Here is a 21,949-nt window from a genome sequence, read left to right on the forward strand (position 1 = left end):
TTAATATTTTTTTTTTGGGGGGGGGGGTTGTTTATTTATTTTCTAATTATTTGATTGTTTTTCTGTCTGTTATCACCTGAATTGGACTGGGTGGTTAGAAAAACAAAGTTTTATGATTTACTGTAAACTAGAAACTTAACATTTTAACACTTTTGCTAAAATACCAATATTTTTCAATTTAAAGAAGCGCACTTTTGGCATTCAGGCATTCAGTTTCTTTTGTATTTCAACTTAGTAAATGGAACATTGTGAAACCTAAAAGTAAAGTAAAAAAAGAAACTTGTCTGCTCTCTTCAGGGAGGATGGTTTCAGTAAAGAGAACGGTGCTCGACCGGGCGCTGCCAAGGTGATGGTGGTCGTCACTGATGGAGAGTCTCATGACAGCAGTATCAGAGAGCAGGTCATTGCAGACTGTAATAAACAAGGCATCACCCGCTTTAGTATTGCTGTAAGTGAGGACCCTCCATTTTAACAGCTCATTAACTCTCATCATACTATACTGTATATAAAGTAGTCATAGTGGTGTTTTATTTAATAGTAAAGCCTACAACCATAATTAAATAAATATTAATAAATTAGTTAAGGGAAGCCTGAATATTTGGGCCCAATGGCTTTGAATTCCACTGTGGGGTTTGATCAAGGCATGTTCAAAATACATGTTGTTTATCATTGACACTAATCCTTTTACATTTAACCTTCTGTTACACAGATCTTTTGTCTTGGTATGCAAAAAAAATGTATCTAAAAATAAGAGATGCAGCTAGAAATATTATGTCATTTTAATCTTGGATGGCATCTGTCTACAAGCAATTGTAAAGCATAGATTTGTTGCTTTTATAGCTATCGGTGTCATTCTAAAGTGATTTTAGATTTAATGCCTTCTGATTGTATCTGCTGAATTGTTAAGCTTCTGAGATATATATATATATAGAGGCCTCTTTGTCACCCTCAAATGTTTTGGTGTGCTCTTGGTCTGATTGGTCTTATTTCTCTTTTTTCCTAGGTCTTAGGTTATTATATTAGAAATAACCAAAGTACAGTAAAGTTAATAGAAGAAATCAAATCTATTGCCAGCTCACCTATAGAGAAATTCTTCTTCAACGTGTCTGAAGAGGCGGTCCTCTCCACCATTGCTGGAACACTGGGGGACCGCATCTTCAGCATAGAAGGCATGTATTATTTACTTTCCCTTCCTATTGTTGCACAGGCTGTATATGTAATGTGCTTGACTCTGCACATTTATTTAGACATTCTTGTCAAAGAAACTCATCTAAGCATGTCACAACATGTCTCTCATAACTAAAGATTCTAAGAGAGATAAAAAGTTTTTTTTTTATGCACAGCCTGAACTTTGATTCTGGTATTTACACAATGTTGTCTTCCCATAAGGCACTGGGGGTGACAGCTTCAAAATGGAGATGTCCCAGGTTGGATTCAGTGCTCACTACTCCAGACAGCAGGTAGGCTACTCTACAGAGTGCTGTCTAGTGCACCTCTAAAACTTTTTCAATCAACTGTGACATTTTTACACCTCAATTCAGTTTGCAGCCTTACCAGATATCATGGCTTGGCATAGAGCAAAGTTCCCGCATGCTTAATGTTATTCTACTGTGCTGTACCTACATTTTTTGCCAGACTGCTCTTTATTTTTGTCTGTTGTTGCACTAGAATCTGTCACACATCACTTATACAGTGACCCTGTTACCCAACAGGGTCAACACTGGAAAAACACTGACGCACTGACCAGTTAGGCACCAGTGTCTGCTATCAATACAGTGAAACTCTGAGATATGACTAAATACTGTTGAGTAGTTTTTGATAGCAGCTGTCAGAATACTATACAGTATGTGACCATGGTTTGAAGACCCAGTAAAGCTATAACAGAATCTGAAAGGTCACATAAGACATTGTGAATCACAGACTTATTACAGCAGCCCTAATGTTGTACACTGCTGCTTTCTCACTAAAAAAATAGGAAGCTGCATTTCTGACACCCACTTGACCACGACTGTAAGGAAACACCTTTCCATTCTTATTTCTCTGTATGAGGAACCTCACTTCAGCAACTTGAAACCGACAACAAATGTGTAACTCAAACCAAAACTAAAACTGCTTCTGGTGTTTGACCTGTACTGTTTAAGGATGTGATGATGCTGGGAGCAGTGGGAGCCTACACCTGGAGTGGGACTGTCGTCCACCAAACAGGGTCAAACATCAACATCCTCCCTTTCTCAGCTTTTGAGGGAATACTTCAAGACAAAAATCACAGCTCATTACTGGGTAGGCGTTTAGTTATCCTCTTAATTTGTTTGACCACCTCTGTTATGTGTATTTATTCTGTTACTTAAGATCTTTACACAAAAACATACAGGAATGCACAGGAATGCAGTTACTTGGCCTGTGATACTGCAGCCATAGTGGAAGTCTTTAGGTTGTGGATAACAGTGGCTCATGGGTAGTTTTCTAAACAATTTCAACATAATTGTATATGTATGGTAAAAATCTCTGGTGTTTTGGGGGAAAACTGATCTGTTTGTCGGCTTCTCAGCCAGCCGTGCCTTTCCTCTTGTAAACTATCCTCTGAAGTAAAACATCATAGAAAAAATATTTGCATATTCTATTATGACCGTTGCTATGGCCACAATTTTAATTTTGCAGTATAGGGTACAGGATTAAATCCAGGTTTCCTTTTTTTAAATAGCTGAAATTTGGAAACCATCGGGCATTTTCACATTTACAGTACTTTTAACCTTTTTTTTTTAACCTTATCTGCCCGTTTTTGTGCTGGTTATACTGTATTACATATAGCTGAACATCTGTGGTGACTGTTAGAATAATAATAAACCTTAAAATTACTTTATTTTATACCTGTATGTAGTTGTTGTGTGTTACAAAGGCAGGTTTAAGTAAAGTGGTGGAAGAAATACTCTGATGATTCACTTAAGTAAAAGTAGCAATACTGCAGTATATATGCTATGTTACAATTAGTTCAAGTTCAAAGTGTTTATTCGTTATATGCACAGTTAGGAAACGTATTTCCCTGTACAATGAAATTCTTACTTTTGCCGTCCACATGAATGCGATAAAATACAAATGAAATATAAAGTAGATAAATAAGTAACACTAAATCAAAGGCACTTTAAGCAGCAAATGCAGCCATATAATAAAAAATATATAAGAATATAACAGAATGTATGCTGTATGGGAGCAGCATGTGCAGCAGTCAACAGTCAATGTGCAATTATGCATGTGCAAACTGAGAATGTAAACAGTACATCACATATTTCCTTGTAGTAAGCTCCTCAGCTGTTTAGGAGTCTGATGGCAGAGGGAAAGAAAGAGTTTTTCAGTCTAGTGGTCCTGCATTTAAAAGTCCAACATTCCAAATATTACCTGTAGAAGCTGAGCAGATTTTATACATATTATACTTTGGTAGAGTAATCAAAAGTACTATACATTTCATACACTGATCATAAACTCTATTTTGCAAGAGCTATGTTAAAGCCGCTGCACAGCTGTAGTCTACTGACAGATGTTTTTACTTGTGTTGCCTAATTAGACGTCTTCTCAGAGCAGTGCAGACGTGTACAAACTGCTCCCTCACAATGTTTGAGATTTTGCTGTGCCTGTTGAAGCATGACAGCGTATCCTCTCGTCATTTTTATTAGTGCACAGAGTGCAATGAAATCACAGTATTTTACCACCCAGTTCATGGCCTAGAGGTCCAACCAGCCAGGGTAACAAAAAACAGCAGTGTACTGTAGATAGGTAACTAGTAACTATGCCTTTCAAATAAATAGAGTGCAGTAAAAGATACAGTATTTCCCTTTGAAATGTGGCAAAGCGAAAGTAGCATAAGTACAAATACCTCAACATTGTTTTAAGTCCTGTACTTGAGTAAATGTGCTTAGTTACATTCCACCACTGTTTAAATAAGTAGATGTCCTAAATTCTAATGTCAGCCAGTAGTTGTCTTACTTGTGGGAATTTGCAGGTTACTCTGTCACCACACTGAGTCATGGGTCTACACTGTACTTTGTGGCTGGTGCACCTCGCTCCAACCACTCTGGGCAAGTTATTGTGTACACCATCAATGCCAGGAAACGATCTATTATCATCGATTCAGCAAGAGGCAAACAGGTAATGTCATTAGAGGATTCGCATTTTTACCTGGAACCAACTGTTTACATGTGGTAGCGTGACGAGCTAGTTTAACTCATCAGTAAACTAGCAATTGTTTTCCTAGATTGGGTCGTACTTTGGAAGCGTCCTGTGCTCCCTGGACGTGGACAGAGACGGGGTGACAGACCTTTTACTGGTTGGTGCACCCATGTTCATGAACGAGATGAAAAGAGAAGTGGGCATGGTGTACGTCTTCTCTGTCACCCAGGTAAAAATGAGCAAAATGTCACTTATGTTATGGCAACATTTTGTGGTTTGAAGTTCCAGAGCAGCAGCGAACAAGAGAGTGATTGTCATGTTTTAAGTTTTACAAAGTCTGTCAAGACTAGTTGGCACATTGCAAATCAGATAGGTATTCTCAAAGCTGATACATTTCATTTTTAAAATTCAAAACAGCTCTCAATGCATTGTAAAAAGGCCTGTCTAGTAAAGAAAAAAGTTATTTCATTATCATTATACTTGCATTTAAACTAACTTACCATGATGTTTAGCTCTTGTGGCCACATACTTTCTCTGTCTTTTCATGTGAAGGGTATCCTGAACCAGCAGGGATTCCTCAGTGGTCCATCCCCAGATGATAATGCACGTTTTGGGATGGCCATCTCTGCTGTTCCCGACCTGGACCTCGACGGTTACAGCGATGTTGTAATTGGTGCACCACTAGAAGACAACAGAAGAGGTGTCATTTACATTTACAATGGAGAGAAGAAGACACTGAAGAAAGATTTTTCACAGGTACAAAGAAAAAAGATTGTGTTTCAATGAAATCTGACAGAGGGTTCAGAAAGTCTTGTGCTTTCTGGTGCTCAATAAACAGTAGATGCAAAAAATGTTTTCATATGAGCAATGCTGTTTATCACATTTAGTTATTTTAACACTAATATAAGCAATGATGATTTGATGTCTTTTTCAGAGAATCCTTGGCTCCAAACTGGATCCTCAGCTGCAGTATTTTGGAAGGTCCCTAGATAGCGACAGTGATCTGAATGATGATACACTCCCTGACATTTCCATTGGTTCCTATGGCAAAGTGGTGCAGCTCTGGTGAGAACATAAATATAGCCTGTAATAATCAGTACATTATAAAAGGTAAATGATGTAACGATTTTCTACATCATTACTTCAAGTTCAGTCAAAGAGCACATGATTTTCAAACTGGCAAGGCTGATGATATTTTGAAATTGTTCCTCTTTTTCAGGTCCCGAGGTGTGGCGTCTGTGGCAGCTAAAGCTTCTTTCAACCCCGATAAAATTAACATTTTAAGCAAAGACTGTGACATTAATGGGCGCAAGCATTCATGCTTCAATACCAACCTTTGTTTCAGTGCTTCGTTCAGGCCTACAAAGCCTGTTGGACCCATTGGTAAGTCTGATGACCTGTTAGGCTTCTTGACAATGTGCACTGTAGATTCATTTTATTTCAAGTTATCTAGCATTTTGAGAAATAAGCTTATCTGCTTTATCTGCTAGCCTGGCTCTGTCTAAAGGTAAATATGCCTACCAGCACATCTAAAGCTCGGTATATAAATGCCAAGTTGCATTTTACTGGTAGATGTAACAGAGCCAGAGTAAGGGTGTACCCATCATCGCCTCCTCACTGCTGAATGTAGCCTTATTCTAACTGTACTTACATGAGAGCGGTATCAATGTTCCCAGCAAGAGAGTGAAATTGGCACGTTTCCCAACACATTTCTCAACAAAAATAAGTGATCGGAGGTGTGAGTCACTGTTTTCCGGAACTTCTTTCAGATATATCCTACACTTTAACTCTGGACGCTGACTTGCAAGCTTCACGAGTAACATCAAGAGGAATGTTTACAAAAAACAATGAACGCTTCCTCACAGAAAAGGCCAAAATATCTTCTGCACCCCTATGTCGAGACTATGAGGTTTACGTTCAGGTAATGGACAAAAGCCATCTGTCTTGTTTCTGGATGATTCAGTGATGTGCTGTAATCAAAGAGCATCAATGACTGTTTTTATGTGAGCACCTTGATGGGATAAGGGCTGTAGAGATGTTTGTTCTTGTTCCTCCAAGTGTTACAAACCCACCATGCAAAGCACCATTCCAAAGCCACCAATCCCAGACAAGGCACAGCACATGTACATTTGTGTACACAGGGCACATAAAGCACGGGTTCTTCAGGGATTGCAACACCAAGATGTGCACAGAGTATTTTGAATATTATCTCCTGATTTGATTTTCTGGTTTCTTCAACAGGAGACGCCAGACTTTGTCAATTCTCTCAGTCTGAAAGTAGAAATCGAGCAGCAGGACGCAGACGCCAATCCCATCCTTGATGTGTTTTCTCCAAGTGCCTCAGAGTTCTTTGTAAGTGAATCCGTGTTCATTGATTTTTAACCTTTGATATTCAAAGGCCTACAGGAAATAGATCAGGTGGCAGAAGACTTTAAGCGTAGTTACTTTTCAGAGATGTTTGTACCTCATTTAAAATGACGGTGTGTTTCAGTAAGTCACAAGAGTTTTATAGATTTAAACACAGTGTTTCCCAACAACAAGATTAAAGTTTATCAGTGGAGTAAAAGTATATAATGTATGTCATGTTTATGTTCAGTTCTGTAGAGATTATAGGAGAATAGGCAGCATTTGAAAAATTGCTTTTGAAGAATAAAACAGCGTCCTGTACTGAATTTACTGGCCTGCTGATCTTTCAGATCCCCTTCACAAAAGACTGTGGCTCTGATGAAGTGTGTATCAGTGATCTGGTGCTAAGTGTGAACACAGACACAGATGTGCCCAGGTGAGAATGACCTGCTGCAAGTATACAGCACTGAGTGTAACGTGCACCTGTTGTCCATTACAAGTACAGCAGACGGTATCAGATGTATAGGTTTGAAGCTCTTGTTGTCCATTACAAGGACAGCAGACTGTATCAGATGTATAGGTTTGAAGCTCTTAACACATTTATTATACTTGTACTGTAGCACACATTTATACTTGGTCCATAAAATAGTTGGGTCAGACTTATGAACTTGGAAAAACAAGTCTGAGTGATATGTGCTCAGTAAATAAACACAGATAAATGGGCATGAACAACTTTACAGAGACTGTACAATACATTTTAGAGTACTTTTAGAGATATTGTATTGTGCATTTTAAGGTGGAGTTAGTTGTTTATCTCGGTAACTTTAGTTTTAGTTATTGTACAGTGTGCTTCTCCTGTATTGTTCAGACAAAAGGAGAAAGATAAACAGTGTAAGTAAATTAACCAGAGCTCACAGGAGGCCCCAGCTTTAACCATCCCCTCTTATTCCTGTCCCCCTGCTCTCTTAAATAACTTCTGTTCTTGTGTTGCAGCTCAGCTCCTGTTCGGGTCAGCGCAAATAACCGAGAACTGAAATTTGAAGTTGCTGTGAGGAACAAAAAGGAGAACGCATACAACACTCAGATCATGGCCACGTACTCCAGCAACCTCTACTACTCCTCCGTCTTTCCTCCGGTGAGTGAGAGAAGCTTAAGTGAAAGCACTTTACGTTGACATGATGCTACTGTGGAAAAATCCTACACTATTCCTTGATAACACTTTTTAGACAAATGTTTCAACAAAATGGTCCCCAAGTCACACATGCATCATCAATAAATCAAACACATTTTATGTAATTAATCTAAACAGCTTTTTGACATTGACTGAAACAGTTAATTAGAAAAAATAAGTGTAAAGTGTGCTGGTGAATAGTTGTTTGAATATTGTGTAAAAAGTTTTCAGCCTTATGGTGATAAATTGTTAGTGTAACAAGGCAGTTATGTGCTATTCTGAACTCTAAATTCACAGACAGAGGGAGTCAAATGCACCTCAGCACAAACACAAACTGTCACTTGCCAAGTGGGATACCCAGCATTAAAAAAAGACGAAGAGGTGGGTACAAAAAAAAATAAAAATCTTCTTCTTGTGATCCATTTTGAACTGAGTTTACTCATTTCTTTGTTTGACTAGCCACAGTAGGTAATGCAAAACATGTCATTTCATTACAGGTGAAGTTTAAGATAAACTTTGAATACAGTCTGGATCAGTTGCAAAACCGAGCTGAGGTGAAATTTGAGGCCAAGAGGTACGCTGGATTAATTAGAAATTCAATGAAAAATAATGACTCTTAATTAAACGTATTGGCATGTCATAATGTCCTATACCTTTTTCTTTTTACAGTGATAGTAAAGAAGAAACACCAGCAGACAATAATGTGGACATATCGATTCCTATTCAGTATGATTCAGGGATTGTTTTATCCTGGTGATTTTACTTTTTGTTGCCTTAACACAATTTTCTCTACGTTATGCAGTGTGTGAGTGACAGATGATGACAGAGAAATGCTTTAAAGTGTTACTCTTTATTTTGTCTTTGTCCTAGGCAGTCCAATATCAACTTCTATGTGGCAGACGCTGCCACTCCAGTAGTAACAACAGTTAAAACTCTAGATGACATCGGCCCAGAGTTTAACTTCACAGTCAAGGTGTGATAAATGAATCAGTCTCAACATATCACTGTTTCATTTCTCATTATTTTAAAATATATTTATTAAAACAAATTGTATGTAAAGGTTTCAACAGGTCGCTTCCCTGTCAGCCTCCTCTATCTGACTATTGCTCTGCCAATGACCACTAAAGGGGGAAATCAGCTCCTCTATGTTACCAACGTGGACACACAAGCAGTGAGTACTGGAACCCAATATCAGCAGCTTAAAAGAATTTTAAAGCTGTTTTACCTCATACATACCCTTGTGGACCAACAATTCTTTCCATATATTCAATGTTGAAAAGAGTTGGTGGTGATCTAACGATAACCAAAAGTTTGATTGTTACCAAACTGCTTCATAGCCCTTATACATTTGTATTTCCTAGGTCAGACAGCTTCAACTTTTACTTAATTTGGAGGGCGATATCTGTTGAATAAATGACCGACATTAAGGCTTTTCCACCTGCAGGGAGGTCCTGTCAGCTGTGATACCAGCAACCTGGTTGATCCTCTGAAGATTGGTGTGAAGAGCTACACAGCAGCCTTTTCTGAGGAGAGCCTCAGAGGCCTGGAGACACTAGTCAGCCACTTTTTTATACTTTACTATAGAATTTTTAAACCAGTGATCCAAATACACACAACACTTTGAGTCATTTGAAATTGTGGTTGTGCAATATTTTGAGTTTTGTATTGATTTCCTTTTGTTTCTTTGTTGTTTTTTTTAACTGACAGGACTGTAAAAGTGTAAAATGCGAGTACATAAAATGCAAACTCAAAGACACTAAAGTTAAGACAGACTACTTTGTGAAAGTTAAAACGAGGATCTGGAGTGGCACATTTCTATCAGTGAGTATATTACATAATGAATGTTATAATAATGGTTTTGTCTGCTTTTATTAACACAGATGTTCTTATTTCTGATTAATGAATACATGTTGATGCTCTCATTTGTACCTTTTTTCACGATAGGCCACTTTTCAGACCACTGAGCTGACCACCATTGTTGATGTTGAGACCTACAACCCCGATCTGCTCATTATCAACCTCAAACAACTACCAGTAAGACACAAAGAAATGAACACATTTTATCTATAAGTGAGAAACATATTGAAGTATTTTAAGTACTATATTCTCATATTGCAACACCATGAGTCTGTTTCTGTATGTAAAAACTTTTTCCCAAAGCATAATAAATGTCATGTTAGAGTATCTGCCCTCGTAAAAAGTGATTCTAATATTGTCTTGCAAAGTACAAAATAAAAAACATGATGGTTAACATGAAGTGTCTGAGTGAGGCAGACCTTGTAAAGAGCTCTCCTGTCCTCCTTCCCCCAGGTGGTGGTGACAGTCAGTAAACCTGGAGAGAAAGCTGATGTTCCAGTGGGAGTGATAGTTGGCAGCATCTTTGCTGGACTGCTGCTGTTGGCTCTGGCTGTTGGACTGCTGTGGAAAGTAAGTGTCTGTCTACGTTGTTGTGGCAGTAATTTCAACATAAAGTGGAACATCAGTAAATCATTTACTGCATACTGTAAAGCTTATGTATGTCCAATGAATATTTCACCTCTGCCATGGTGAGAAAAGGAGAATGAACTTGATCTGTGTTTTTTATAGTCAAAAAAAAATTGCTGTTAATGCATTGGCATATATACAATGGACGTGGCGTCACAACTTCCCTCCACTATGTAAAAGTGAAGCCAACATATCTTGAATACAACTGCTAGCTTACTTTTCTGCAACCAGATTCTGTGCAGTAACGACCAGAAGTGGAGTGATAGCATCGGGCCAGTAATCAAAGCTGTCAAATCAACCAAAATACGCCCCTTTATATTTCATCAAATTACTTATTAAAAATAAACTTACCAGAAAAATGATCATTTGTACACAAATCAACATGATAATATCTACAAAAAAACAAACAAACATATCACAGAAATCACCTCTGGGAAATATCTATTTGAATTGTACTTTGAGTTTTTAGTTTGGCTCAACTGCAGTCAGCCACCAGGGGGCGATCGAGTCACAATGGCCTCACTTTGGAAGCTGTCAGTCTGTCCATCGTTTTTAGTCAATGTTGTCATCAGTCAGTATATTTGTCGTATCAGCCTGGATTTAAGAAAAGCTATGTAAGGCCATTACACTAGTGTATGATGGGTATATTTTTACACAAACTGACAACATATAGACTACGGACGTGTCTAATAAAATGTGTGTACATTTTTATTGATTCAGTTTTTTTGTATGAAACTATTGTTGATTATAATAGAACTGTGTCTTAATGTGATCTGTGCACTTTCTAGTTTGGGTTTTTCAAAAGAAAGTACCAGCAGCTTCAGAAGGAGGCCGCTGAAGACGAGCACAGACGTGCACCCACAGATGAAGTGCTGTGAAGTGAAACCTGCAGTCTTCTCCCTCCACTGGATCGTTTCCAGTGTGGATACTGGTACGTCTTACTGGTTCTTGTAAAGTGCAAATGGACCATAGCTTAGTCACTGGAAACTGGGAATTTTAATAAAGAAAGGAAGCTGTTAATTTTAAGGATAAGACGGATTTAATCCTCTGTCCATTTTAGAGAGGATTATTGTGCTGTACAGAGGGTTTTTTCTTTGTTTACTGTATGTTGATCATTTCCTGCTATGCACTGACTTTGAATAAATGTAAAAATGGTATTTTTTCCAAACATGGCAGAACCATACATAGTGTTTTTAGACCTTTATTTATTTGGATGCATCATTGTAAAGGCACTCCATTTATGCATTGTGATTGGGTTTGAGAAATTCTAGGCAACATGATTGAAAATAATGGTTTCAATCAAAAGACAAAGTCTTGTACCTCTGAATATGAATATTTAGCACACACACACACACACACTATAGGCAGTCTGTAGTATAAACTGCCTTGAGAACCCCTGTCACCTCTGGCACTCGGGCCTTAGTAGTGTAAATGCAAAAAAGGAACGTTAACTCTCCTGGAAATGGTGAAATGTGTAATTACTTTATTTCTTTGTGTTTGTAATGTAAAAATTCTAAGCCAAAATGATGATCTTTCACATTGGGTTTTGTATATGAAATGTTTAGAGGCAACGTGTATTTATGCCTCTATCTCACTGATATTTTTGTATTGATATTTTTATGTGGCACAACTTGTTGGATGTAAATAATTTTGTAACATTTTGTTTAAAGTTGCAAATTGTTTAATTATTTAATAATCTGATTACTTGCATTTTCTTGATCATTGATTAATGGCTTTTTGTATTAAATTTCAGAAATTAGTTTTTTAAAAGTTCCTATCACCGTTTCCCAAGTTCGATGTACTGGCACAGCTTTGCCACTAGATGGCAGCATGAGATCGATGACATGTTGGCACAGGTCATGATTTTGTAACTACTCACTAATACTTGATGGCCTCAGCACTCCATGCCACTATCAATCAATCATGATTTATGACCTGGTTTTGACTGTGTTTCTCGTGTCCTTTCTTATCTTGCCCCATTTGCTTTCCTCCCCTTTCACTGGAACAACTCCAGAAAACTTGACCTTTCTAGGAACCCTACTTGGACTGCTTCCTTTTAAACGTCAGTGCAGTTGAAGTTTTCCCTCAAACTCAATTAATTTCCTCTCCCATTTTTGACTTTCATGTCGTTCCACTGTTCGGTTAGTCTATCCCTCAACTGTTTTGGAATGTGTTTCTAAATGTTTTCCTTTTGGACCGGCCAACTCAAGCACCCAGCAGAGTGTTGAGCATTTATTTCTTTGGATCTGGCAAAGTCGAATATGCTATCGAACTCTAATAAGTAGCATATTTTTTGGAAGCCTGGACTGAAGCCTTCCTTGTTGGAGGGGAAACATGGGCGTTTATAAATGATTGAACTGCTTTGTTTCACAGTTACTCATGCACTACGTTGTTGTGAAATAGCCTTCAGATCTATGTATATGTTTGCAGTGAGCAATGTGGAAATAGCAGATGAAATGAGATACAGTAGAAGTGTTTGAACACCTTTATAAATTCATCCCTCTGGCATTTCCTGCAAATGACTGACAGTGCAAACAAGTGACCCATGCCACAATGGCAAGATTGCTCACAAATCACTAGTGTTTTTGTGAATATTAATAACAAAAGTGATGTCATAGCAAATCATTTAGTAAGTGCTGGTCTTATTTTGCACTTGTGGACATTTAGCATAATCTAAATCTTAACTGTAATCTGTACTCTTTCATCATAACTACTTTTAGGCTTTTGAAAAGACTTTTAAGAGGGTTGTCATCAACTTGTCAAATTACAAATGAGCTTGCATGGTGGAGGCCAGGTGGTGATTTTTTTTCCATTTATTTCACTTGATAGTAAAAACATGTTTCAAAGAGATAAACATACAGCCACAGAATATTGCGGCCTAAATCTTTGGCTTTTTAAATACAAAACATTCTCTGGTAAATTAAACAATATATCCTCCACTGCGTTAGAAGTGTTTGCACCCAGTCAGTACTCTAGTAAAATCTCACAGCCCGGACCTGTTTGAGCTACTTCAGCTCGGTATCTGGGACCAGGAGCTCTGTTGTCTCTGCTGTTGCAGTTAATGGTTTTACTACAACAGCCAGTACTTGTAGACATTTAGCAGTTGGTTGATACAGCAGGGACGTATTCTGGAAGCGTTAGCTCTTCAAATTTATTGATCTCACAAATCACACACTCCAGACACTGAATGATTTGCCAAACATAACACCAGCGAACGGTTACAGATTTGTCAAAAGACGTCATTGTTTCGTAAAAGTTTTAATACTGTGATCGTTCCAAAACAAGTGACATAAAAACTTCCAATTGGTTTGTTTAAAATTAAATTTGTTTATTTGACAGACATTCAGTGATTGTGAAATGAGTCAGATTTATGATTCACTAGAAGTGATGCACGGGCAACGTGGAAAAGAGTTGGTCAGTAAGGAACCGAATAGTTTAGCTTGAAAAAAAATGTACAAAAGAATTTCTAAAAGAGTAAACCTCCTGAAGTGTAGTATTTAATTATGGGTCTGGTATAAATGTGGCCTTAGAACAAGTCATTTTTAACTATAAAGAATATAGACACCTTGTTTGGCTTTCAGCACAAGAAGGAAGTAGAGATGTTAACTTCTTCAGGAATGATGTTTGAAATATTTGGGCTTAATCCAAATATATAAGATGGTATTTATTCAGATTGTCACCACAAGCTCTAAATCACTTTAATAAGCATTTTCTGCAGTAGTCACTCAACACAAACCTTTGGAAGTGCAGTTTATGGTGACTCTTAGAAACCAGCTTGAAAGGAAGGCATAAGAAGATAATTGCCAGATGATCAGAAATGGCTGGAGATAACGGCCAACGTCTTATAGTTACACGTTCCAGTTATCAATGGATGTTGATCCTTCATTTTGAGTCTCCCAGTTACTTACTCTTTCTGATCATAATTTAAAGTAGGTAATATGAGATCTGCTGGGTTCTGTCAGCAACAGATGTGATGTTTCTTCTGCTTATGGAGCCTATATCTGCTTGGCTTACGTGGTGCCTACTGCAGCATGGCTCCAGCACAATGGACACATCACAGATAAGACCACAAGAACCACTCTTTTGCACTAAAACTCTAGGTCTGTCTTAGATGACAGAAGATGTGTGGTCTAAGTCTTTTTCATACCATAGTAAAGTCTGTGTATGTTACTGCAGAAATGCTTTTTTTTGTAAAAATATCTTTTCCCCGTTTCGCTCCTTAACCAAAGTTAATCCTTACTTCTGAAATGAAACTGCTCTAACAAGAATAGTAAGCTAAACGTTAGGTGGATACAACACAGAGCTAAAATGAGTAATAAAACGGGATTAGTAATGTTTTATGTTTATGCTGTTATAGATTGATATCCTGCAGCAAAGCATGCTGTTTCAGCACAGCAGCACGTTCAGCTCTGAGAGTTTTGTTTGCACGTATTACAGCAGCATGTTGTAGGTATTTCACACTGGAATTAAAAAAGGATGGCTCTGTCTTCTGTCTGGCCGACAGATAATAAACTCCCAGGTGTCTGATTCGCGGAGCAGACACTGCTCTTTGCTCTTGAGAGCTGTAATCAGAGTTCCGCTGAAGAGGTCGCGCAAGGACTTCTGAAGGAGCTCAGCCTGTGCGTCTCTCTCTCTCTCTCTTTCTCTCTGTATGTGTGTGTGTGTGTGTGTGTGTGTGTGTTTCATTCAATGAAACGCAACACCCCTCTTCTCTGTCTGAAGCCTCTTCGGAAACAGGTTTGATTATATTTAAAAGCTTGACCCGGGAGAGAAACCCAAACAACTGTCTGTTCTAATATTAGCAGTGCGGCTGCGGACTACTATGAATTCTATTATTGTCTGTGCTCGGGTGTATTCCAAAGGCAACTCTGCTCAAAAGATTTACACTTTGTCTGCAGTTGGTGGAAAAATATCAGTTACTGCCAAGTAGTACTCCTAATTTTAAGGACTGATGGTGTGCCCGGGTAGGTATGTTGGCTGTAGGCCTGTTTGTTTATATAGTAATCGAGATATTGCATACAGTTGTATACAGTAATAAAGACTGAAGTGGTCTCAATAAAGATATCAGTGCCCTTTATTATTATTGTTATTATTATTAACCTCTAGAGTCCCTGCGTCCTCATATGAGGACCGCACAGCTTGGGTTTCCAAAGCTCAGGACTCTAGAGGTTATATCGTGTTGCCCACCCAAGACGTGCGTAAAAACGAGACGTCCGCCCCACACTGATATAAAAGTAAAATGATTAAAACTATACATTCATAAGTGTATCCTCCATCCAAACCAAATTCATATCAAGTGGCACAGTTTATCTGATGTGCCCTGATCGCTTCTGTATGACTTCAAAGCCCTATAATTCAATTCAAATTTAGACATTTTTATATTATTTCATTGTTGCGGCAAGAGAAAGTTGCCGCAGTTAACGATGTCACCTGATTGGGATTGAAAGAACTTTGGTAAGAAAAAAAAAAGTCCCCACCCCCACAGAAGAGGAGACCGCCCACCAAAGACAGTCAACTCGAGACCCCTTATAGATTTAAAAAGAGAGGCTGCATTCTCAGACTGACATTTATTCAACGCTGCCACCTGAAGCAGATTACTTTTGCGCTGCCTGTGTCAAATACGTCGTTCACTTTGCCTCTCCATCATGTTTAGGATGCTGAAACACCACCTTCACCCGCGCATTTTTCTCATGTCCATATGGCTTTGTCACCTCATGGAACATCAAAAAGTTCAAGGTAAGCTCTCTTGATCATTTTTTAAAAATTCTTTCTGTTTCGAAAAACTTCGACTGCTGTGAGCCACAAAACGAGCGCGAGTGCTGGGATACTTGCTGCAACCGAGAAACTTTTCAGAGTGACTTTCTTTTTCCCCCATTGATAAAACTCTACATCAGACGGTGCGTGCGTAAAGCGTCCTTAAAGCAGGTGCTATATTGGACATTTCAAAGTGAGACTATATGGCAAGTTTTGCAGCTCCTCGCCAGGCGCACGCACTTAATCCGCCGCGCCGCGTTGGTGGGAGCCTTAGCTTTCTGTAATACCTGAGCCTATTAGAATACGTTTGTATGTGCGTTCCGTATCCTACGATATTGTCGTCAAAACTGTAACAAACTTCAGAATACTCACTAGGAGTTTATGGGCGTGTTACTTGTGTATCTTCCGAACGCACCTTTTAAGAATTATGTGCCTTTTTCAGCAATTTTATGTCCTTAGTAATTACAGGAAAATTAAAACTAGGGACTTTTGCACTGTATCTTTTTTGTTCGACAGCAAATAGATCCGTTCTCAGTTCAAGACATACACCAGTTCAACACTTAATGTCATGTGTCGGTTTTGGCACTCTGTTGTTGTCTGGGATAACACTTCTACTTTATTATTATTTATATCTTTGAAATATACTTTAATGAACGTGGTGAGTACATGTCTGGGATATTGTTATGAGGCGTTGAAGACGCTGGAGCTTAGCCTGGTTACCTAAAGACCGCGGTTTTCTGAAGGAGATTGGCTGCTATTTCACACTGTCTAGACGTTCCACTTTCTGTCCAGTGATAACAAGGAGGCTCCGAGAATAAAGGACCCCCACCCCCCCACCCCAAAGATTCTTTTTACTTTTTTGGTTCTTGGCTGCTTTGTAGGGGCTGTCAATCACAGATGGGATAGGCATGTGTTAACAGTCTCGCAAGAAATCAGACAAAATACCGGGGGGCGAAAGGGGAGGGAGGGAGCGTCTTGGATAATATGGGCTGCGTGTATGTGTAGTGCGTCTGGGTCAGCAGATTTAGACGTTCAGCATACGAGATTCAAGTCTTTTTTTGTTTATGTTTACAGCTGGGAACTGCTGGTTGCAGCAAGGTAAGAACGGGAGGTGCCAGGTACTCTATATGCCCAGGATGAGCAGAGAGGAGTGCTGTCGGAGTGGAAGACTGGGGACGTCCTGGACCGAGGAGGACGTCCCCAACAGCACGCTCTTTAGGTGGATGATCTTCAATGGCGGAGCCCCAAATTGCATACCTTGCAAAGGTGGAGGTGCACTCATTTTCCTTTGTTTTCTCATAACACTAATCCTCAGTCATTTCGTTTAATAAACCATGTGCGGTGATCTAATTTACGCATACCGAGGTGCGTAAAGGTTTCCTTTAGTCTGTACTTCATGTGTCTGAGTAATTTTACGCACACGGCCCAAATCTCAATTAGCATCAAATAACACAGCCCTTTTATTTTAGAAACCTGTGACAATGTTGACTGTGGGCTTGGAAAGAGGTGCAAGATGAACAGAAGAAGTAAGCCGCGCTGCGTGTGCGCACCAGACTGCTCCAACATCACTTGGAAAGGACCGGTATGCGGCTCAGATGGAAAGACCTACAAAGACGAATGCGCACTGTTGAAGGCTAAATGTAAAGGCCATCCCGACTTGGACGTGCAGTACCAGGGAAAGTGCAAGAGTAAGACATTATCTTTAATGTAGCCCTCTTATGAGACTCTAGATATCTCAGGGCTCCGTGTGCCATGAATCCAGTGGTTTGTTATTATTTTTCTTGTATTTATGTACCATGTTCATAAAAACTTTGAATTTCTTTGTCTCCACAGAAACATGCCGTGACGTCTTGTGCCCCGGCAGCTCCACATGCGTGGTGGACCAGACAAATAGCGCATATTGTGTGACGTGTAATCGGATTTGCCCAGAGGTGACGTCGCCTGAGCAATACCTGTGTGGAAACGACGGGATCGTCTATGCCAGCGCGTGTCACCTGAGAAGAGCTACGTGTCTCCTCGGCAGATCTATTGGAGTGGCATATGAGGGAAAATGCATCAGTAAGTCTGCAATTAGACAAGTGAGAGCGTGATACTTTACTCCCTGAGAGCACCTCCAGCCATTGGCTTCGGATATTGTTTAAATGCGTTTTCTTCCTCTCCAGCTCTGCAGTCATTTACTGTTCATTTTTGCCAACATTCCACTGAGGAGGGGGTTCTCAGAGAAAGTGTGTGTAGTTGCTTGTGTTTGCTCAAGAAATGATAGACATCTTATTATTTCCTGATGTTGGCAGCACTATCTCATATGGGAGAGAGGCAAGAAAAGGGGGAGGGAGAGAGAGCAAAACAGGAGAGTGTTGGGGGCCATGACATGTTTCAAGTTAATATCTGAGTTAGATTGATTCTTATCGAAAAGCAGCCAAAGTCTTTTAAAAACACTAATTAAAACATGACTTTTTGTTCCCTGCAGCAAGGCCTAACCCTATAAGAGAGGATTTAGTTGTTATTCCTAGCTTAGGTCTCCAAAAACTCAGCAGTCACCTGATCCTGCTTGAAAAGCATTCATGATAATCCATCTAATCAAAGATATCCCCTGTGCTGATCCCTTGCTCTCTCCTTCCAGAGGCCAAATCGTGCGAAGACATCCAGTGCAGCACCGGGAAAAAGTGTCTGTGGGATGCTCGGATGAGCCGGGGCCGCTGCTCAATGTGTGACGAGACTTGCCCGGAGAGCAGGATGGATGAGGCTGTGTGTGCCAGTGACAACACCACATACCCCAGTGAATGTGCCATGAAGCAAGCTGCTTGCTCTATGGGTGTGCTGCTGGAAGTCAAGCACTCGGGATCTTGCAACTGTAAGTAAATAACAAAAGATAAAAACAATCAAAACATCCCATTCCTCTCCAAACAAAAGACATATTGCTTTCCCAACAACACCTCTCCTGAAAGTGACCCTCACCCCAGCTTTCCCCAGACCCCCACCCAGCCACATCACCAAGCACAGCTTAAAAAAGCAGAAAAGACTTGGGAATGGAAGAACTTGCATGATGTTGTCTTTGTTGTTGGCTCTTGTTTTTGTGTGCGTTATGCTGTGTGCGTGTTTTAAAAAAAATTTAATTTTAGTTTTTATTTTTACTTTTTTAAGTTCTTCTGCAAAACAAATTAACAGAAAGACAAATGAATAAAATCTATCAGCAGACTTCAAGATTTTGCAAGAAACCAACTTCATTGAACTAACTCATATAGTAAAAAACTAATTTTGTTTGCAATGAAACAATCCTGATATTTAAAATTCTAATTATGTTTGTGGTCACGCGAGAAACTTGCAAGAACAGGTTGCCTTAAAATTCTTGCAGTTTTGGTTTTAACAGTAATAGTTTGTTTTTATTTTTTCAGCTTGTAAATTCCATGGTCACATTGCTAATTTCATGGTAATGGTGTATTTATGTTTTGGTATTATTTTTCTTTTTGTTGCTTTGGCTGTAATCAATCATTTCAAAAAGCACTGCCTCTTGTGACATACACCACGCTGCCAACATGTCAGTGCAAACACAATACTTTTAAATATACGATGTACATAAGGTGATTGTAACATTGTTGCCATGTTTATTGGTATTGATGATGGATTTGAATTTTGATATTCATGTAGACTAGTGAGTCATTCATACAATCATAAATCTGGGGGCAAATCATTCAACTGAACAGTAGCCTCAACGAAGTATCAAATTTACATTCCAAGTTAAAGAATGTCTCCTTGTTACTTGCTTTCTCCTGACCGAGAACCTTATGCAGTGGAATCCAAGGGACCAACTTTATGATCACCTCTTGACCTAATTATAAATGTTATACTTTGCAGTGTGCAGGATAAGTATAAGAAACTTGTAGAACCATGCTCTCTTACTTCTCATCTCATCGTTGGTGAACAAACAAGTTAACATTTGTCAGCTAACCTTTCTTTTTTTTTAATGAATGTGTCTACCAGAGTATGTATCAGGAATTCTAGATGCATTCGGACTGATGAGGGACTGTCTGTTTTTTTTTATATTGTCCCTCTTGCTCCAGCTTGTGCTTTTTTTTACATGTCCTATGTAAATCTCTTCTGTAAAAAGAAAAGAAAATACCTCAGAACTGTGTTAATAATTTCTGACCTGCTTGTTAAGGCCAGGCTGTGACACAGAGTCCTCCCTCCCTGTACGTTTGAGCCAGAAACTATAAATAATAATTAGAGCATAGAAACAAGCAATTCCAAGTACACAAGAGCACTTTTCTGTGTTATGTGTGTCTGATTTCAGGAATCTGCCCAAAAGAGGCAGCCCTGACTTGCTAGAATATGTAAATGGAGGTTGCATAATTTGGGATGCTAGAGTAATTGTTGATGCCAAGTCGCACAGACCCCTCCTCTCACACACACACACACACACACACACACACACACACACTGAAAAAAATACACACACACACACGCAAAGATAAATATACATACACACTCAAAAGGTGGCTGTGTGCCAGAGGCTTTGCTGTGAGTTTTTTTTTTTTTTTGAGAGCATTCAGTGATAATCTCTGCTGTTGCGGTCCATATTCATACAACAGCTACCATTAATTCTCCCATATAGCCATTGCAGAAGACCAGGAGGAGGATGAGGAAGATGAGGACTCAGACTTCATGGCCTATGTCCATTTATCGTCTATACTGGATGGATAGGGGAACAGTTCTAGGGCAAGGAATCATGCCCATACTGTACATTATGTGTATGCTTATTTATTTTTTAAAGAAAAAGGAAGTATACATATAGTTCAGTCTGCTAGATGTTTATTTATACTGTTTTGTTTTATAATTTATACATTTACAGTGTCAGGCTTCCTATCTACCATGCTATATTGTGTTACCACTCATTTCCCCCTTTTTGTTGTTGTCTCTTTTACTTTCTTTTTTTTATCGTGAAGAAATATATTTGTCCAAAGAGAAGCAGTGTTATTTATTTGCCATGTTACCATGTAAGTATAAGTCCTCAACCAGCTGTAAATTGCATTCCCTGAGCTGTAAAAATCTGCTTGTTTCTGTCAAATCTCTATCACAGATGTTTATGTCACACATACGTAAATGCATGTTTAGACTGTGTGTGTTTATTTATTGGAAATATATCAATCATTTTATGTACAGAAAATGTTTCTGGTTTGTTTACAATTCATAATAACCGACCAAAGGGATTCTCTCAATGGTTTTGCAAAAGAGCACTGTAAAAGGTGCAACACAGAAGTGATGAAATGGAAGAGAAAAAAAAGAGCCATTTATTTTTCTTTTCTTATTTGTTGGTTATTCTTAAGTTTCAGCCCTTAGATGTGTTTCCACATGGAGACAAGAACTTTAGACATTGTTCATTAGGATTTATTTTGTTTCACCACATTAGAGCTGAGGTAAGTTTTGGACAATACTTGATCATTTTAGATCCAATGTGCCATTAACATTTGTCTGCTGTCTTCTTGCCAATGTGCTCCATACTGCTCTGGCAGAGCTACAACAGGACTAACATAGCCTACTGCAGTGGTCAACACACTATATCAGAAGTAATCATGTCATTTTATTTTGTTTTTTTTTTCTCCCTTGGAATGCATTTTTCTTTTCAAACATCACAAGAGAAATACAAAATTCTGTTATGGATATATAGTTTTGTATTTTTTATGTAAATGTCATATGTACATACAAAGTTTGATGGTATTTGTACAGATATGAAGAGTGAAACAATAAAAGCTTTTTTCCTTATGCGTTATCTGATTCTGCTGTATTACTGATTTGTGAAAAACAATGTGTCAATGTGATAATATGGATTAACAAAAACGACACATTCCTCTCAATTTGGTGATTTTTATTCACAAACAATTTCTCAAATTATTTGTCAGAGACTTTATTATAGGCCTATCACACATATACCCTGGTAAAGGATACCTCTACATTGCCCACCTCCAATATAGTGTTTCACTTTTCATGTTGTTCTGTAGAATGTTAAACTATAGTGTTTTAGCCCTACATAAACTGTGA

The 21,949-nt window shown here is 38.7% G+C and overlaps 2 protein-coding genes across 4 annotated transcripts in view; both read left to right on the forward strand.

Moving 5' to 3' along the window:
- Positions 1-13,172, forward strand: part of itga2.2 (integrin, alpha 2 (CD49B, alpha 2 subunit of VLA-2 receptor), tandem duplicate 2) — an 18,703-nt gene extending 5,531 nt beyond the window's left edge. The window contains exons 8-30 of the mRNA XM_020593930.1: positions 298-448; positions 1,004-1,169; positions 1,390-1,460; positions 2,142-2,280; positions 3,995-4,140; positions 4,247-4,390; positions 4,714-4,917; positions 5,096-5,226; positions 5,381-5,544; positions 5,931-6,082; positions 6,403-6,513; positions 6,858-6,943; positions 7,501-7,642; positions 7,976-8,059; positions 8,176-8,252; positions 8,348-8,431; positions 8,549-8,651; positions 8,739-8,849; positions 9,123-9,233; positions 9,386-9,499; positions 9,623-9,712; positions 9,989-10,105; positions 10,951-13,172. Coding sequence (XP_020449586.1) covers positions 298-448; positions 1,004-1,169; positions 1,390-1,460; positions 2,142-2,280; positions 3,995-4,140; positions 4,247-4,390; positions 4,714-4,917; positions 5,096-5,226; positions 5,381-5,544; positions 5,931-6,082; positions 6,403-6,513; positions 6,858-6,943; positions 7,501-7,642; positions 7,976-8,059; positions 8,176-8,252; positions 8,348-8,431; positions 8,549-8,651; positions 8,739-8,849; positions 9,123-9,233; positions 9,386-9,499; positions 9,623-9,712; positions 9,989-10,105; positions 10,951-11,040 — 2,788 coding nt within the window. The 3' untranslated portion in view covers positions 11,041-13,172. The remainder of the gene's footprint in view (positions 1-297; positions 449-1,003; positions 1,170-1,389; positions 1,461-2,141; positions 2,281-3,994; positions 4,141-4,246; positions 4,391-4,713; positions 4,918-5,095; positions 5,227-5,380; positions 5,545-5,930; positions 6,083-6,402; positions 6,514-6,857; positions 6,944-7,500; positions 7,643-7,975; positions 8,060-8,175; positions 8,253-8,347; positions 8,432-8,548; positions 8,652-8,738; positions 8,850-9,122; positions 9,234-9,385; positions 9,500-9,622; positions 9,713-9,988; positions 10,106-10,950) is intronic.
- Positions 13,173-15,625: 2,453 nt separating this feature from the next.
- fsta (follistatin a) lies at positions 15,626-21,643 on the forward strand. 3 transcript variants are annotated; one of them, XM_020593986.1, is made up of 6 exons: positions 15,626-15,898; positions 16,991-17,188; positions 17,386-17,604; positions 17,750-17,974; positions 18,537-18,767; positions 20,526-21,643. In XM_020593986.1, exons 1-6 carry the CDS (start codon positions 15,808-15,810, stop codon positions 20,612-20,614), a joined length of 1,053 nt encoding a protein of 350 aa, XP_020449642.1. In that variant the 5' UTR covers positions 15,626-15,807; the 3' UTR covers positions 20,615-21,643. The 3 variants fall into 3 exon arrangements, with proteins under 3 accessions (XP_020449642.1, XP_020449644.1, XP_020449643.1); XM_020593987.1 differs by having other exon boundaries at positions 15,628-15,898; positions 16,991-17,182; XM_020593988.1 differs by lacking the exon at positions 20,526-21,643 and having other exon boundaries at positions 15,627-15,898; positions 18,537-19,012.
- The last annotated feature ends 306 nt before the right edge of the window (positions 21,644-21,949 follow it).

Source organism: Monopterus albus, unplaced genomic scaffold (genome assembly GCF_001952655.1).
Source record: "Monopterus albus unplaced genomic scaffold, M_albus_1.0 scaffold20.1, whole genome shotgun sequence".
NCBI classification, from domain to species: Eukaryota; Metazoa; Chordata; class Actinopteri; order Synbranchiformes; family Synbranchidae; genus Monopterus; species Monopterus albus.

Excerpts from the sequence above, each read along its gene's own strand:
- fsta (XM_020593986.1), top strand. The coding sequence starts at position 15,808 with ATGTTTAGGATGCTGAAACACCACCTTCACCCGCGCATTTTTCTCATG. Across the intron at positions 17,189-17,385 it reads CATACCTTGCAAAGGTGGAG|AAACCTGTGACAATGTTGAC; the intron begins GTGCACTCATTT and ends CTTTTATTTTAG. Across the intron at positions 17,975-18,536 it reads ATATGAGGGAAAATGCATCA|AGGCCAAATCGTGCGAAGAC; the intron begins GTAAGTCTGCAA and ends CTCTCCTTCCAG.